The 17159-nt window shown below is 44.2% G+C and overlaps 1 protein-coding gene across 1 annotated transcript in view; it reads right to left on the bottom strand.

The window, feature by feature from the left end:
- Window positions 1-4621: 4621 nt before the first annotated feature.
- Window positions 4622-17159, bottom strand: part of LOC306924521 (matrix-remodeling-associated protein 5) — a 51029-nt gene continuing 38491 nt past the window's right edge. The window contains exons 10-16 of the mRNA XM_079503069.1: window positions 15111-15629; window positions 14213-14384; window positions 12603-12875; window positions 11763-11889; window positions 9650-9730; window positions 7483-8629; window positions 4622-5456 (exon numbers count right to left, since the gene is read on the bottom strand). Of these exons, the coding sequence (XP_079359195.1) occupies window positions 4903-5456; window positions 7483-8629; window positions 9650-9730; window positions 11763-11889; window positions 12603-12875; window positions 14213-14384; window positions 15111-15629 (2873 nt within the window). The 3' untranslated portion in view covers window positions 4622-4902. The remainder of the gene's footprint in view (window positions 5457-7482; window positions 8630-9649; window positions 9731-11762; window positions 11890-12602; window positions 12876-14212; window positions 14385-15110; window positions 15630-17159) is intronic.

Genomic DNA, 17159 nt, shown 5'->3' with positions numbered 1-17159 from the left:
CAGCTGATTGGCCGTTGCGCGTATAGAGCGCGACCCTCAATCACCCATGCGAATGCAAATGCATGCCTTTCAGCCTTTGTATCCTACTGTCTGGCAGGTATATCTCTTTGAAAACCTTTGCTACTGATTGTTGGACGACAATGAACACATCGTGCCTGCCCAAAATGTAATTCCTGGAAACGCCACTGGTCGGCTGTCTGCGTAGATGACTGGTCGACTGGATCATCATGCAGTTAGATTGTACAGCTGAGAAAGATTAGTTAATTTGTGTCGGATAAGCTGCGTTCAGACCTGAATATAATATATTGGCCTTGGTTCGTCCAGTTTGTACCACGGCAGGTCGTCTACAAAGTAACTATAGTAACTAAAGTTTTCAAAGAATTGTAGTGGAGTAAAAGTACAATATTTGGATCCGAGATGTATAGTGGAGTAGAAGTAAAAGTATTGGAATTTGGAATTACTCAAGTAAAGTACAAATACCTCATAGTTGTACTTAAGTAGCCTACAGTACTTAAGTAAATGATGTACTTAATTACTTTCCACCACTGCATATACACACTGTATATTGCAATGCATAGTGGAATACAATCTCCTTGTGGGTGTCGCCAGGAAACATATTAAACAAGTGTTTTGATATGTGTTTAATAGAAAAATGACATGACAGAAGACAGCATAAATAGTATTTTCTCGACAGAGCCGCAGCCTGCTCAAGGCCAGCCTCAGGCATATGGGGCATATAGTAGATTTAGCAAATTGTATGCAAACACAAGTAATATACCATATTATCCACCCATTATGAAGCCCATCATAATTAGCACAATAGAGTCTGCGAAGGTACAACTTTGCCACGACTCATCTTGACACTATACAGTATATTCGTTGACCTCTATAGAAGGCTAATAGGTTCCCTCCTGTTTTCCCTCGGAATCCTTTCACCGAAAATAGCCAATCTACAAGTTCTGTGAGCTTGTAGATTTCTTTGCTGAATGTTCGCTTATTTTGCCAAATGGTCACCTCTGATGACGTCATGTCAAGGCATGCTAGGGTTCATGTGGTTAAGTTCAAGTTCAAGTTGATTATATCAGTACAATGTTGGGTCCTGTTATTCAGCCCCATCACCCCTGCAACTGCATTAGTTTGATCCAAACTCTTCACCGACCAACAACACAAAGTTAACAAAATACAAATAGAATTCCTCCTTTTTTTTCCTTTAGACCTCATGACAATGCTTTAACTGACCAGTGGTGGGAAGTAACTATACGTACATTTACTTAAGTACTGTACTGTACTGTACTGTACTGTACTGTACTGTACTGTACTGTACTGTACTGTACTGTACTGTACTACAATTTCCAGTACTTTTACTTCTAATTCACTACATCTCAGAGACAAATATGGTACTTTTACGCCACTACAATTATTTGAAAGCTTTAGTTTCTAGTTACTTTGTAGATTTTGATTATTATTATTATTACAAAACATACATTAACCACTTCAGCCCTATATATAAAAATAGCAGATCTGCTATTTTCAAAAGATTCGTATACATTTGAATACTTGAAGTGACATTCTGCGTATACATTTACTTTTTGTACCGATACTGTACAGTTTGATGCCAATACTTTTGTACTTTTACTCAAATACATTTTGAATTCCGGACTTGTAACTTGTAACAGAGTAGTTCTACATTGCATTTTACGTGAGTACTTGTTCCACCACTGCTAGATTCTGAATCAAATCCTATTCCAACATTAATTCATAGAACACAATATGTAGGTGTGTTTGACACATTACTGAAAATGTCTTATCACAAATAAGAAGGCTTAGACTAGTTGAATAGCATATTGTAGAATATGTTTTTTTCCTTCTTCTTGTTAAATTGTAGGCATTATGTACGAGTTTCTCACACAGTATCACAGAAATGATCCGATTCTTTAAGACACTTTTAAATTGATTAAAAATATCACAAACTCAGTTAATTTTTTTACACTGAAAACAGAACACACACAAAAGGACAATCATCTTGTAAAGTGCACTGTAATGGTTAAAAATACATTGTCGACAATGTTTATGTGTCTGTAATATCCCCATAAAAAGGACAACTTTGTGTTATTTTCAACTAAGGTTCATGTTTTAGGTTGTTATTAGGGAAAGTAAAAGATGAGTGTTACATTTTGTTAATTTGCTGCCTTCTTTCATTTTAATGATTTTAGCTATTTTTGACAGGGGGACAAGGGAATTCAGCCAAGCTGGACACGTGGCTGAATATGTATTTTTCTTTACAAAATGTTACGGCGATTTCTTTATTATTATTTACTATAGTCCTACTAGACCCCAGGAAATTACATCTGGCCTAGCCTGGGCAGCATTCCTTTTCGGGTTTATGATCCGGTCGGGAGCGAATGATATCGCTATGTCATGTTGTAGTCATTGTTTTGTAGTCATCAGGCAGGAACCATCAATCTGGAACTTCATTTTCCCTCATTCCTTTTCCCTCATAGCTTTTGTTATTCTTCCGGTATTATTTTCCAGATGATGAAATTAAGTTCCAGATGATGGTTCCTGCCTTATAACTACAAAACAATGACTACAACATGACGTAACGATATCATCCGCTCCAGACCGGTTCACATGGCAATTTTGAAAGCCTTGTGATGCGAGGTTACATCTGGCCACAAAAGATCACGGGATCTACTGAATGTGAAGGGGCATACTGACATATTGAGGCTACGACACACATTATGGTATATCCCCCTTCACATGCAGTTGATCCCGTGATCTTTTGTGGCCAGATGCAATTTCCTGGGGTCCAGTAGGACTATAGTAAATATCAATAAAGAAATCGACGTAAAATGTTGTACGAATATACATATTTAGCCACGTGTTCAAATGCCCCCACCCCCCCTGTCAAAAATAGCTAAAATCGTTAAAACGAAGGAAAGCAGCAAATGAAGAAAAAAATATATAATAATAATAATAATAACAACAACAACACTCATCTTTTACTTTCTCTAATAACAATCTAAAAAAAAGTCCTTTAAACACTTCACACTGCATGTTTTAAAACCATCACTGTAATCTAAAGTGAAAACTGCAATGGAAACTCTTCTTAGAGAGTCTCTCATGGCAACTGTAGGTAGTGTAAAGCACTGGGGAACCTTTGGGGACCTTGGGGGGGTTCCATGGGTACCCCAGATAAAAGATTCACCCTTTATAGGGGGTTGTCATTTTGTACAAATGTTGTTTGTTTAAATTAAGGAGGATTTTACAGTGTAGATCGGGGTCGCAGAAAAAAAAAAGAAGAATAGGTCGGAAACATATCAAATAGGGATCCATGACGTAATGCATATCAAACCAGGGGTCCATAAAATAATAAAGGCCATAAGACAAATTCCAATACCCAAAATCTCGGCCACTCGATCACTCACATTCAGTCACTGTCACTCCACCATGGTGGTGCTACGGTGAAATTGGTGACCTGCTGAAATATGTGAAAATCGTACTGTAGACAATCACATAATCTGTCAGTGTCCGAATGTAAATCGTTGCAGTTTGTTTAGCAGAGTTCAACCTAGCTGGTATTTAGGCCACGTAAATACTTCCATGTAAGTTACGTGAAGTCAACAAGAATGGTCACATATTTCGGCATGGTCACCAATTTCACTGTAACACCGCCATGCTGGAGTGAGCGAGTGTGAGTGAGCGAGTGGCCGAGATTTTTGGGTATTGGAATTTGGCTGTCAGCTCCAGACCCTTCTAAGGGGATTGTGGCAAATGTCACACCCTAAAAGAAAGACGCTGTCAGTTTGTCTGCTTATGTACTCCATGCACAAGATTATGTCACCCTGTCTGTAAAATGTCTGTCCATCCGAGGGTGCTGAATATTCCAAAACAAACGTGGGCTAAAACAGTGGTTCCCAAACACGAGGTCATGTTTTTTCATATACATATGAAAATACCTCATTACGAGATTTAACCATTTTTGTCTACTCGGGGTGTGTGTGCCAGAGAACCCACTTACCAGTGACATTATCGATGGGGAATCCAAGCTAATAGAAACGGCATGCTATAATAGAAGCCGTTTTTCTCGCATTAATAGAAAAATAAAATTTATTTTTTTGAAATCTTGTTTGAAATGACCAAACCTGCGTACCGATTATGTTTCATAATTCATAATGTTTTTTTTTTGTACGTTTGGGTCCCGGGAGGGAGACACCAAATGTCTCTTTTGGGTCTTGAGCTGAGAATTTAGCCAATGGGCTAAAACCAGTGTTGTTTTTGGCAGCACATTTTTATTTCAGTTTTAGTCATAGTCTCTTGAATAGTTTTCATTTAGTTTTAGTCACATTTTAGTCACCCGGAATGTTTTAGTGTTAGTCTAGTTTTAGTCGACTAAATATCACAAGATTTTAGTCGACTAAATCTACAGTTGAACAAAATGTGTGTTGGCGGGCCTTGATGCCGTCGTAATGACTGATTTTTTCACTTGCTGAAAATAGCCGATCTACAAGCTCACAACGCGTCGCGCTGCGACGCGCTGTGAGATTGTATATCGGCTATTTTCAGCGTGCAACTAATTGTAAAATGACTTATAGTAGATATCTTGTCCACTAGTCCCTTTCCTAACATTTTAGTCTAGTTTTTATTTGTTGACAAAATTGTCAGTATATTTAGTCTTATAGTTTTAGTCATCATAGCTTAGTTTTCATTTAGTTTCCATTTAGTTTTCGTCAGTGGAAAATGGTAGTCGACGAACATTCTTCGTCTTAGTTTTAGTCGACGAAAACAACACTGGCTAAAACACACCACCACCCACACAGTGTCCACATGAAAGGCAACTCATCTATGTATGCACACCTCTTTGTCACCATGTTTGACTGATAGAACCGCACGCTGTCAATGTCAGTTCACCTGCAGGTACGTGGCTTTGAAGTCGGTTCCGAGGGCGTTCCGAGCGTTGCACTTGTAGATCCCAGAGTGCGTGAGCACGGGGTGCTGTATGACGAGGCTGCCTTCCTCCGTCATGTGGATCCCGCCCTGCGCCGAGAAGCGGTTATGGGGCACCAGCGTGGTGCGTCCGGGCAGCGTCCACGAAATGTCCGGCCTGGGCATGCCGCTGGCGACGCACCGTATGCTCACCGGCGACCCTCGGGTCACCTTGGTGACGGAGGTCGGCGCGCTGGTGATGCGCGGCGGGAAAACCATGACCACGACCGGGTAGGCCAGCGTGGACGAGCCCAGCGCGTTGGAGGCCTTGCACGAGTACGTCCCCCGGTCGAACGTGGCCACCTCGTTGAGCCGGAGCGTCCCGTTGGCGAGGAAGGAGACGCGGCCGACGGTCTGGGGCCTGTCCATGACGAGGCCGTTGGGCAGGGTCCAGGCGACGGTGGCCTGCGGCCAGCCGTCTGCGGAGCAAGGCAGGGTCAGGCTCTGGCCGTACGCGATCCTAATGCCACCTGGACAATGGGTGTGAAATGGGAACGACAATGACAATTGTTGATATAGTCCTATCCTATTCACACAGCAAAACAAATGTCCTAATAACAGACATTTCAGACTCAAAAAAAGCTCTGCTCATGCCCTTTGGTGGAGGATAGACTTCATATTTCCCTGCTGTCTTCTGACAGAGGCATTGTTTCATCTAAAGTCCTGGCCGTCCTGTATATCGCAGGCTGAGGTTTATAGCTCTGATGAACACACCTGCAACACCAGACATTCATCACAAGGTCTCTTTACGCTTGCCTGATGTAACGCGACACACTCTATACACAGTAATGTACAGAGCAATGAAAGTGCCACATAGTCTTCCATCACCACTCAACTCATACAGGCAACACGTAAAATCTGATTAAAAATAAATAAATTAAATAAATATCTCAAGGAATCTGCTTTTTGATTATGGCTAACACATAGGCCTACTGCACAATATTTAATGTTTCGTAGCAGTATCTGTTTTTTGGGGGGTTTTAACTATGGTTGTTGAGATATCACTAAGATGTTATATTTATGAAATGATGTACTAACACCGCGTATAAAAAAAGATGTAAAATGTTTTCATATTATATAATGAAATGTATCTTCATGGATCCCAGGAAGAGTAGCTGCTGCTATGGTAGTAGCTAATGGGTAGCCTTGCGTAGCCAGCCTTCATCTGCCTTTGCAATTGCCCAGGCAGATTAACCCAGGACTGATGTCGAAATTTAAAAAAAATCTTCTAAATCCGAAATAAATATTTTCACGATTTTTCAAAAATAGCAGACCTACAAGCTCGTAGCGCGCCGCTATGAGCTTGTAGATCTGCTGTTTTTCAATAGCTAAATTATAACATAATGTTTAAAACACCAAAAGGGGTCCCCGCCCAGAATGGGTTAAGTCTGTCCCCACTCAATTCACGGCCGAAATGGTGACGGCCAACCAGATTTGTCTGGAACCAGGCTATAACCAACCCAGTTAACAAGCAACAGCAAATTCATATCAATTGATAGTGTCCTGCTGCAAAACCCTGGTTCTGAAATTGGGGTCCGGGGGAAGGAAGCCAGCCAGGGGTTCTATTCCACATAAAAATGAGGAACAGTTTAACACAATGCACGATACCCCTATAAGCCAGAACGTGGCGCCAGTGCCATAGAAATCCGCCCTATGAGCTTACAAGACGGGTCACGTCCGTCCGCCTGCCCCGGAAGTGATAGCCGTCCATATTTGACGCAGATTCTCATTCCAGGCGATGCATCGGCGTGGAATGGTTTCATTTTCTTAGCGTGATCAAAGTTTAGACTTATATAAGGTCTCAAAGATCGCAGTTTGTCTCATTTTGAGGAGAAAAAGGACTATTAAGCGTGCGCGCGGCAACGCGCGAGTCAGATCCGTGTGGAGGCTGTCTAACATGTGAGTAATAGCAATTTTTTAAAAAAAGATTAGTGATGCACCGAATATTCGTCCGCAGAAAATATTAGGCAGAAAATGGCTAGAAATGCATTTTCGGCCTATTCGGTTTCGGCCCGAATAGGCAGAAAATATCACCGAATAGTGTATGCAATGAATGCATTCAAAAGAGCTGAATAAATGTTTTATGGACCCATAATAGTGATTATTATTTAAGTTCAGTTTTTCCATAACCATTTATTTTGCCATAAATCAGGTAGCTTTAAGGTACGGCCATGACAGCAATGGTAGGAAAAAAAGATATAATATTAATCATATTTGGATATTCGGTATTCGGTTTTCGGCCAACTGTTTCCTATATTCGGTATTCGGTTTCGGCCATCATTTTTTAATTACTTGATTAAATTAAATGAAAGAAAGACGAGGTCCCTCATTTTGGCACAGGCGTGTCGTGGAGAGAAGAACGAGCTCCCACGGTGAAAACCTGTATCTAATTAGGAATTGAAGTGAGTGACACTATCGATGGGGCAGCTTTTAGTTTGGATTGTCAGATAAACTGTTGGCAGTATGCAAGTGTGAGACATGAACAAAATAAGTTACCTGGAGTTCCTCTGATCACGGGCTTCCTTCCTGCTTCCAGGGCATACTGCTTCTCGGCTTGTCCCGCAACGTTTTTCGCCACGCACCTGTACACCCCTTTGTCACTCGCGACCGGCCGGGAAATCCCGAGAGTTCCGTTTCCGGGGTGGTGGGTGAAACGCTGGAGAGTGACGCCGGGGGTCAACTCTTTCCCGTTGGGAAGGATCCACAGAAAATCCGGGTGCGGCTTGCCGCGGGCGGGACACTCCAGCGTCAGCTCGCCGCTGTCTGGCTTGATGGGAAGGATTTCGATACTGGGCGTGACGAAGCTCGGCTTCTCCGCCAGTGACGCTACCTCTAGCTCGACCGACAGAGCCGCTTCGCCCAGGCGGTTCTTGGCGAGACACACGTACCTTCCGGCATCTGTTTTCCTCACTCCTCTCAGCTCCAAGCTCCCGTTCCGGTGTACTTGGAAGCGACCGCCTAGGTAGGGGGTCGGGAGTGAGACGCCATAAGGTGTGGCCCACGAGACCTTTGGCTCTGGCTTCCCTTCCGCTCTGCAGTCCAGCATCGTCGTTTGGTAGTTTACAGCCACGACCTTTGTGGCGCGCTCCCCTCGGACTCCGTCGATGTGGGGTTCCTGGGACTCCACCTCCAGTTGCATGTTTTTAATGTCGTCGCCGGCCGGATTTCGAGCCACACACGCATAATTCCCTTGATCGGAAAGGGTCACCCTCTTGACCACCAACATGCCGTCGTGCAAAACCTGATAGCGATCCGACGAGGACGATATCACTTCATTCCCCGGCGAGATCCACACGATGCGAGGCCTGGGATCCCCCGACGCGTGACAAATCAGCCTAGCAGCTTCTCCCAACCTCGCCGTCACCAGCGACTGTGATTTGAAGCTGATCTTCGGGACGTCGGGTGCCACCTTGACGCTCACCTTCCTCTCGTCCTTGCCTAGTTTGTTCTCGGCGTAACAGGTGTAGTCGCCCTCGTCTTTTTTGCCCATCTGCTGGAGGAGCAGCGTTCCGTTGCCGAAGATGACGTAGCGGCGGTTCCGAAGGCCGCTGTCGTCCGACTGGAGAGCGTTGTTGATGAGGGTTCCGTCTGGGAGGCTCCAGGAAACCTCGGGGTCAGGGAGTCCTGTCGCTACACAGTCCACCTACACACCGGGAAAGGAAACATAGAAACGTGTATGAATTCACCTGTGTGTGTTATGGCCTTGGGCAGAACGTTAGGAAACAATGCAAAAAGTTTCCAACTGTTCAAAAACAGCACAAAAAAAAAGGCAGCTCTACAAACTCACAATGCATTGCATCGCTTTGCATTATGAGCTTGTAGATCAGCTATCAACTGGTCTCGCGTTGCCAGACTATTGCCTCTCGCAATAAGGGCCTTTCTCGGCCCCACCTCTCTCCCTGTGTTTTAGGATCCAAGATGGCCACAGCACCAGGAGGGGGTGGGGCAGAGGTGAGCAGGCGGGGTCGACATATGACCTTACTGAGCTGCATTCAAGACACTTGTCAAGAAGTCTTGTGTCTGACACCTGACTTGTGTCTGAACACAGCTTTGATGGATGTGTTCTGCCCCCCTCCCCCCCATCAAACACAATGTTTGGTCAAACCATATGGGCTTCCATTGGAAATGCATTGGAGTGGCCATTAAACACAGACACAAGACAAACGCAAGACAGGTGTCTTGAATTTGTGAATGCAGCCCAGTAAGGCCACCCCCTCCTGGTGCTGCGGCCATCTTGGATCCTAAAACACAGGGAGAGAGGTGGGGCCGAGAAAAGCCCTTATTGTGAAATGCTTCTCTCATGCAGTCTGGAGTAACGGAAGCTCTATCACGAGCAAGCGATAAAGCGGACGTGGAGACTCCTCCCCACTTCTGTTTCGTCTTAACAGTCGCACAAATTTATCCTAATATAAATATAAATCACCTAAGCATATATAGCGTGTTGTTTAGCAGAAAAGGAAATACAAAAATAAAATGTAAAGACATTTTAAAATATATCTTCGTGAATGGAAATGGCAGCTTCCTTACTCAGATTTCGGGAGGTGTTGTTCCAGACTCTATAGCATTCGGAAGTTGTGGAATAGTTGTCTGGCTACGCAAGACTATAGCTATCAACTATTCATTTGTACGACAAAGAGTAAAGGGCTGATATACTGCAGAGTACCTGGAAGTTTTGTCCGAAGGTGACTGTGGCCTGAGGCGTCCTCAGGTGTTCAATCCTTGGAGGGGTCATCAGAACCTCCACCTTCACGTCAGAACAAACGCATATGGAGGTCAATGAATGAGCAAACAAATCACATTTTGTGCCCAAGACGTCCACAGACGTCCTGGGAATTACCGCTATGTGGTGCCCAGGACGTCTGTGGACGTCTTAAAAAAAAAAAAACATTATAATTTTTTTGGTGATTTTTATAAAAAAAAACATTGGGCACCCTGGGTCACTATTTTGAAAATGTTGAAAGGGCACACAAAGCGTTAAACATAATTCACACCCTATTTCAAATGTACTGTACAATGTTTCAAAAGGCAACACCGATGGGCAAGTCAAAATCTAAACGTGAATTCATAGCGAAAACAGCCAATCTATTGCACAGTGGGAATGTCAAGTTCATATCGGCTGAATCTCTGTTTGGTGTTCATTGACTGTTACCTGCTGTGGTGTACAGTACACAGATCATAACCCTCTTGTCTTCCTAAGGCCTCACTCAGACCTTCACAACATATTGTTGTATAGCTGATGCATGAGACTTGTTTACTGATGCAAGCTCGCAATGCATTTCCAATGGAAGTCACATGGTTTGACACAACATTTTTGTTGTATGAGGGGGAGGGGGGCAGTCGGAACACAGCCGAAAGCCGTACAAACCATGTGACTTCCATTGGAAATGCATTGGGGCGGCCATGACACTCGACTGATGAGGTGGTCGTTGCTACTGCAGGATTTCAATATTGAGATACGTCACAAAAAGGGACAAGACAACGTCATGGCTGACGCCTTGTCCAGGGTATAGGTATATCTTTCTTTTCTTCCGGCCTTCGGGGAGAAGTTTTTCGGGGAAAAGCTTCTCTCTGGGGAGGGGAGTGTATAGGCGAGCCGTTTATCCCATTTAGGCCTGACGTCGAAATAAAAAGAAAGTATTCCGAATGAATATATATTCAAAGATTTGTGCCTCATTTTCACGATATTTCAAAAATAGCAGACCTACAAGCTCGTAGCGCGCCACTCGGTGGCGCGCTATGAGCTTGTAGATCTGCTATTTTTCAATAGCTAAAGTATACCATAATGCTTAGTTAAAACACCAAAAGGGGTTCCCGCACAAAATGGGTTATTATTGTTTTTTTTATGTTGTTATTTTCTGATTATGATTCGTTAAATATATATATGTACTTATTCTTATTTCCATATATATATTTACGCTAGCCATTAGTTCGCTCCTTACAACTATGGAGCTAAGTGTGTATTAGGACTGTCAGCAGCGCTGGTATAGCTGCTGTGTTTACTGATTCTGTTCTCTCAAGTCCAGGTAAAGAATATCCTTACAGTATATGGAGCTGTGTGTAAAAAAGCTGTGTGTAAAAAATATTTTGACACACACCAGAGCATTTTGGAATATCATTATCCAATCAACACACCAACTATATGGAACATATCTCGAGTTACATTATTGCAGGGTTACTACACAACCCAAACCTCTAATTACACTTTAAAGGGGTATACCACTCATTTTCAACATTGAATTATGTCATTAATATAACTTTAAAAAAAACCCTGGCAGTACGCAATCGATGGATGAATTAATGGTGGCGGCAATTGGGTTTTTAAATAACACCGCCATTACCCTTTTCATGTCACGCACCCCCTAGAGGGCGTTCATGCACCACAAGGGGTGCACCGTACGCACCACAGTTTGGGAAACCCTGGCGTATACGGTAGTACCATTGGGATTTTAATAAGGGCAAAATGAGAAAATAACCCCCCAAAAAAAAACACCTTCCATTAAATTCCTGATCTATTTCCTATTACCAGCTCAGTGGCCTTGTGGTTAGAGTGTCCACCCTGAGACTGGGAGGTCGGGGTTCGATCCCCGGCCGGGTCATACCAAAAATGGGACCCAGTGCCTCCTTGCTTGACACTCAGCATCAAGGGTTGGATTGGGGGTAAGTCCCTGCGACATGCTAGCGTCATGTCCATGGGGTGGACTTGTACATCAAGCTGCCTCACGCTACAGAAACAGTAGCCCTATGGGCCTCATGGCTCTGCAAGGCTACTTACTTACCTGGAAGAGCTCCATGTCCTCTCCGTTGGGTTTCTGGAAGACACAGAGGTAGTTTCCACCGTCCAACTCTGTGAGCTGTGAGATCCTCAGAGTACCGTTAGGAAAGACTGTGACTGGTCTCTGTGGGCTGAGAGAGAGAGAGAGAGAGAGAGAGAGAGGCCAGAGGAAGGGGAGGTGGAAACACTGCACGCTCAATGCAACGGAATCATATCTGACATCTTAAAGCATTTTAGGTGGGAACCCCTTTTAGTGTTTTAACTAAGCATTATGTTATACTTTAGCTATTGAAAAATAGCAGATCTACAAGCTCGTAGCGCGCCACCGAGTGGCGCGCTACAAGCTTGTAGGTCTGCTATTTTTGAAAAATTGTGAAAATGTGCCTCAAATCTTTGTTACAGAGTGAACATTTTAACTCAAATCTTTGCCTCTGGGGAGGTCCCTGGAACAACATATTTTCAGATGGGGGGCGGAGGCATAGTATTACATATAATTTTTGGGGTTCTTGACATGAAATATTGAGCACCAATGATACAGAAAGACATACTGAAGAAATTTTTCGTCAGGCCAAAATGGGTTAAACCAGTGGTTCTCAAACTTGTTCATGCCAAGAAGTCAAGGACCCCCAAACTGATATGAATTTGGCTGCAGTCAGTCAGTCAGTCAGTCAGTCAGTCAGTCAGGTGCGTGCACGCACACACACACACACACACACACACACACACACACACACACACACACACACACACACACACACACACACACACACACACACACACACACACACACACACACACACACACACACACACACACACACAGAGAGAGCTATCGGCTCTTATACCTGTACCGATGCTCCATGATGATCTTGGAGGGTAGCTGCCAGACGGTCCCTCTCGCGGAGCCAGTGGACTCGGGACAGTGCAGGTAGACGGTGGATCCGTACATGGCAGAGACCGAGTGGTGCTGGGAGGGCCGCGGCGGCACGCCGCCGCCGTCGCCGTAGCGGCTGCTGGAAGGAGGGACGGCAGGGAGCAGCGACGGATCCGAAGCTCGCACTTCCAGCTGGAGAGTTCTCTTGGCGACACCCACCGGATTGGTGGCCGAACACTCGTATCTATACGGCACAGGTAGATATAGACGGGGGATCGGAAAGGTAATTATTCCAGTCTTGGAACTTGAGTACATAATGTAATTTAGAAATACTTTGTTAAAAGTAAAAGTCCTGTATTCAAAATTTTACAAAAGTCTTTGCATGAAATGTATTCATAAAGTACCAATTAAAAAAACCTCATGAATCGTGAAGAAAAAAAATGTATCCTGCGATTTTGTAACCCATTTTCTCATGCAGTGTAAATTATCTAATGTAATCCTGGGTGCTACACTCCCCCTGCCAACCTGGGGAGAGCAACGGACTGACCTCATACTTCCTTCAATGCATGAGGAGTCCATGCCACTTCTTTTCACCTGACAGCCGGTTGGACGTAGCGTGTGGAAGGAACACGTAATTCCAACCAGTTCCTTTCCCCTTCATAAGGCGCCCCGGCTGGCCAGGGGGAGACAGTATGTTTTTTGTGAGGGTACCTACACTATAGGGCAGGGGTGGGCAACTTTGAATATGGAGAGGGCCACTATAGTTCTACACTCACTCCAGAGGGCCACGTTGCACATAAAATGTGTCGCACTGCGACGAGTTTTGAGCTTGTAGATCAACTATTTTTGCTATATTTGAGTTGAAATCCTGAATAATCTTTTGCTACTTTTAATTATTGGAAAAGTAATTGTTTTATTTAATTTCAAATGCAACTATATAAAGTGCTCCTTGGGGCACTTTATCATGCTGCAATCTGGAGGAGTAACATCCAAAAATGTGTTTTATAAAAGTCAGCCTCCAGGTGGCACTATAACAGGCCGTTCTGGAAAATTTGGGGCAGAGGTTCATCGTTGGCATCCAGGGGAGTGTGCGTGCAAAATGTGGTATCGACCGGGTTAACGGTGCCGGAGATTAGCTGGTAATAGACGGACGGAGACACACACAGACAGACTCACACACGGACGAGTGCAAAACATACTCTCTCCCCGTGCCTTCTGCAGAAAGCGTCCTGAACCTCTATAGCAGGGGTTCTCAACGTTTTTGGCCGGGGACCCCCGGAAATGCTTTGGCAATGTCTCGGGACCCCCGCCCCGCCCCCTCCCGACCCCCAATATAAATTGACTGCTACAATAACCTTAACCCATTTTGGGCGGGAACCCCTTTTGGTGTTTTAAGCTATATAAGTTATAATTTAGCTATTTTTGAAAAATCGTGAAAATAACATTTTAATTTTTTTTTTTTTTTTTGAAAATAATTTGGGGACCCCCTAAAATAATTTGGCGACTCCCCGAGGGGTCGCGACCCACGGGTTGAGAACCCCTGCTCTATAGTAACAGACAAGAAGGTGACTCCTCCTGTACCTCCCGGCGTCGGCCGGTGTAACGCTCCTGACGTACAGCGTCCCGTTGGGGAAGACAAAGAGCCTGCGACCCAGGAACTGGGACGGCTTCACGGCCACCCCTGCTGGCAGCATCCACTTCAGCACAGGCTCCGGTTGGCCTTTGGCAGAGCAATGGACATACACACTCCTCCCTGGTTGTAGAAGAGGTAAAGGGTTCGGTCAGTGATTCTCAGCGTTCTGAATTTATAACCCATTTTGACCTGAGATCAGATTCTAAAAATGTCTTCTACATCCTGACAGTTTTCTGAAAAAGCTATGTTTCTATGTCAGTCGTTCTTCGATTCTGCTATTTTTCAATAGCTAAAGCATAACATAATGCTAATACCAAAAGAGGTTCCCGCCCAAAATGGGTTAAGGACACCCGGTTTGATACTGTATGCATTATTAATCCACAGGCCCCCCATTTGTTAATTTAACTGTGTATGAATGGAACCACCAATTTGGTTACATTTGTCCACTCTCAGAGTTACATACCCGTAAGAGTCCATTTGGACCACCGGGTTGATATGTGTACACATACACGGACTCATACTGTACTGTATACACTATACTACACTGTGGATTGACTGTTCATTACTCTGAATCTCCATTGGTCTTGGGTATTTTATTTTAGATCCCAGCTGTTTACGCGGCACGCCTATTCTTCTTCTTCTTCTTCTCCTTATTCTTAATTTTTTAATTGATAGCTGTATATATTTATTTTCCTTGCATCTGTCCTGCGTCTTTACTGCAGTGCTGAATTTCTCTCATGAGATCAATAAAGGTCTGTCTGTCTGTCTGTCTGTCTGTCTGCCTGCCTGCCTGCCTGCCTGCCTGCCTGTCGTTTCGGCTTTGCGTCTACGGCGAAACGTATATACCTGGCTGAATGATCACGGTGTCCGTCACGCCCTCGCTGATGCTCGGAGGCAGCGCTGCCACGTGCAGATGGTAGGTTATCGTGTCGGCGCCCGCGGCGTTGCTCGCGATGCACTTGTAGTCCCCCTTGCTGGAGAAATTAGCCGCCTGGATTCGGAGGGTCCCGTTGTGGAGCAGAGACAGCGCGGAGAGGTGCACCTGAATGACGCCGACGTCCCGCACAAACGTTCTGTCAGGAAGGATCCAGGAGATGTGCGCCGGCGGCTTCCCCGAAGCGAGGCAGTCCAGACCGACACTTTTCCCCAAGTACACTGCCATCTCTGTGGACTTGGGAGGTGTGATCTTGGGGGCCTGCGTCTGCACGGCCAGCGTTACCACCATTCGGTCCGATCCGAAGCGGTTCTGGGCCGTGCAGAGGTACTGACCGCGATCCTGGAGCTGTACATTTCTGATGACGAAGGTCCCATTCTGGAAGACCTCAAAACGGAGACCATGCTTGGTGTTGGCAGGAATGGTGGCGCCTATAGGGTAAAGGAATGGAGGGATGTGAGAGTATAGTCTCTGGATACATACGCACAGTTTTCGAAGGCTTTCGCCCAACAGTCAAGGTCGTATTTAAAGACGGAAACATGATCATCGGGTATTATTGATTATACTACCTCAAAAAGGTGTACAGAAAGTGTTAAAATTATGTTACTATGTGGCCACAGCCACCAGTTCATTAAAGGGATAGTTCAGATTTTTTTAACTTAAGTTGTATGAAATACTTGCCATTAATATAGTGGTTGCAACTGTATTAATTGATTGCCCGAGTCCTGTGGTGGGAGTTCTGCTCTGGTTTTGGTGAAATATCAAGTAGTTCCGGTCATTTTGTGGGGGGCACGCAGTAAAAGTAAATTAATCCACAAAACTAACGTAATTTGTATTGTTGACCTATTTCTAAAATATTAGTGCAACTTCCGTTCTTTTTTTACCCCTCTATCACACAGAACTATGTTTTTTGTGTCCATATCACTACGCCCAAAAAATAGTTCCATGTGATAGAGGGGTCAAAGTTGAACGAAAGTCGCGCTAATATTTTAGAAATAGGTCAACAATACAAATTACGTTCGTTTTGTGGATTCATTTACTTTTACTGCGTGGCCCCAGTGCCCCCCACAAAATGACCGGAACTACTTAATATTGACCAAAACCAGAGCAGAACTCCCACCACAGGACTCGGGCAATCAATTAATACAGTTGCAACCACTATATTAATGGCAAGTATTTCATACAACTTAAGTTCAAAAAATCTGAACTATCCCTTTAAGGTAGCACCTTAGCACAACCCACCTGACCTGAACTGAAGCCCACCACAGCTGTAGTTGTATGAAAATGGGGTTGGGGAGGGAGGGGTTATTGGAGGGGATGATTTTAGTGTGTCACTAAAGTGGTGTATTTCGATTAGGCCTTTTGACTCAAAGGTTTTCAGCTTTCAGGAAGAAACCAAAAATCACACCTGTGTGAAGTGAGGGGCGCTAATATATTAAAGTCTAACTCATGTTGATTAGGTGATGTAACGGTGATGTAAAACAAACGGTGCAAACACAGACATTAAACGCCATTAACAATAAAGAGACAATATGACGTAAATGACACATTATGATGTAAAATTTCCCTTCATTGTCAATGCGTTTACAAAACAAACATTAAACCTGTGTATAGGAGCTCAAAAATACACATGGGAAGCCGCTTACAAAACAGAAAAAGTACCTACAAAACTATGGCACTCCATCTTTACGAAGGAAGGCAAGCGCTCCAATACCAGACATGTGTATTGTGTACCTCAGTACCATTGGGAGGCAAACTGGAACCGGAAGTTCAAGGGAATGCATTGAAGTCAGTGAGACCCAGATGGACCGGCTTATGAACAACACTGTTTTTGAATGATTATACAACCTGGGTCAGATAATCCGCAAAATAAGATAATAATCACACATTGTTTTCTGATCACTTGTTTTTCAATGTGCATGTAATGGTGTCTGTGCCAACTCATGATCGTTTCTGGACCT

The sequence above is a fragment of the Electrona antarctica genome, assembly GCF_951216825.1.
Source record: "Electrona antarctica genome assembly, chromosome: 1".
Taxonomy (NCBI): domain Eukaryota; kingdom Metazoa; phylum Chordata; class Actinopteri; order Myctophiformes; family Myctophidae; genus Electrona; species Electrona antarctica.
The sequence above is the reverse complement of the archived record's forward strand: the minus strand, read 5'-3'. Positions and strand labels throughout refer to the sequence as shown.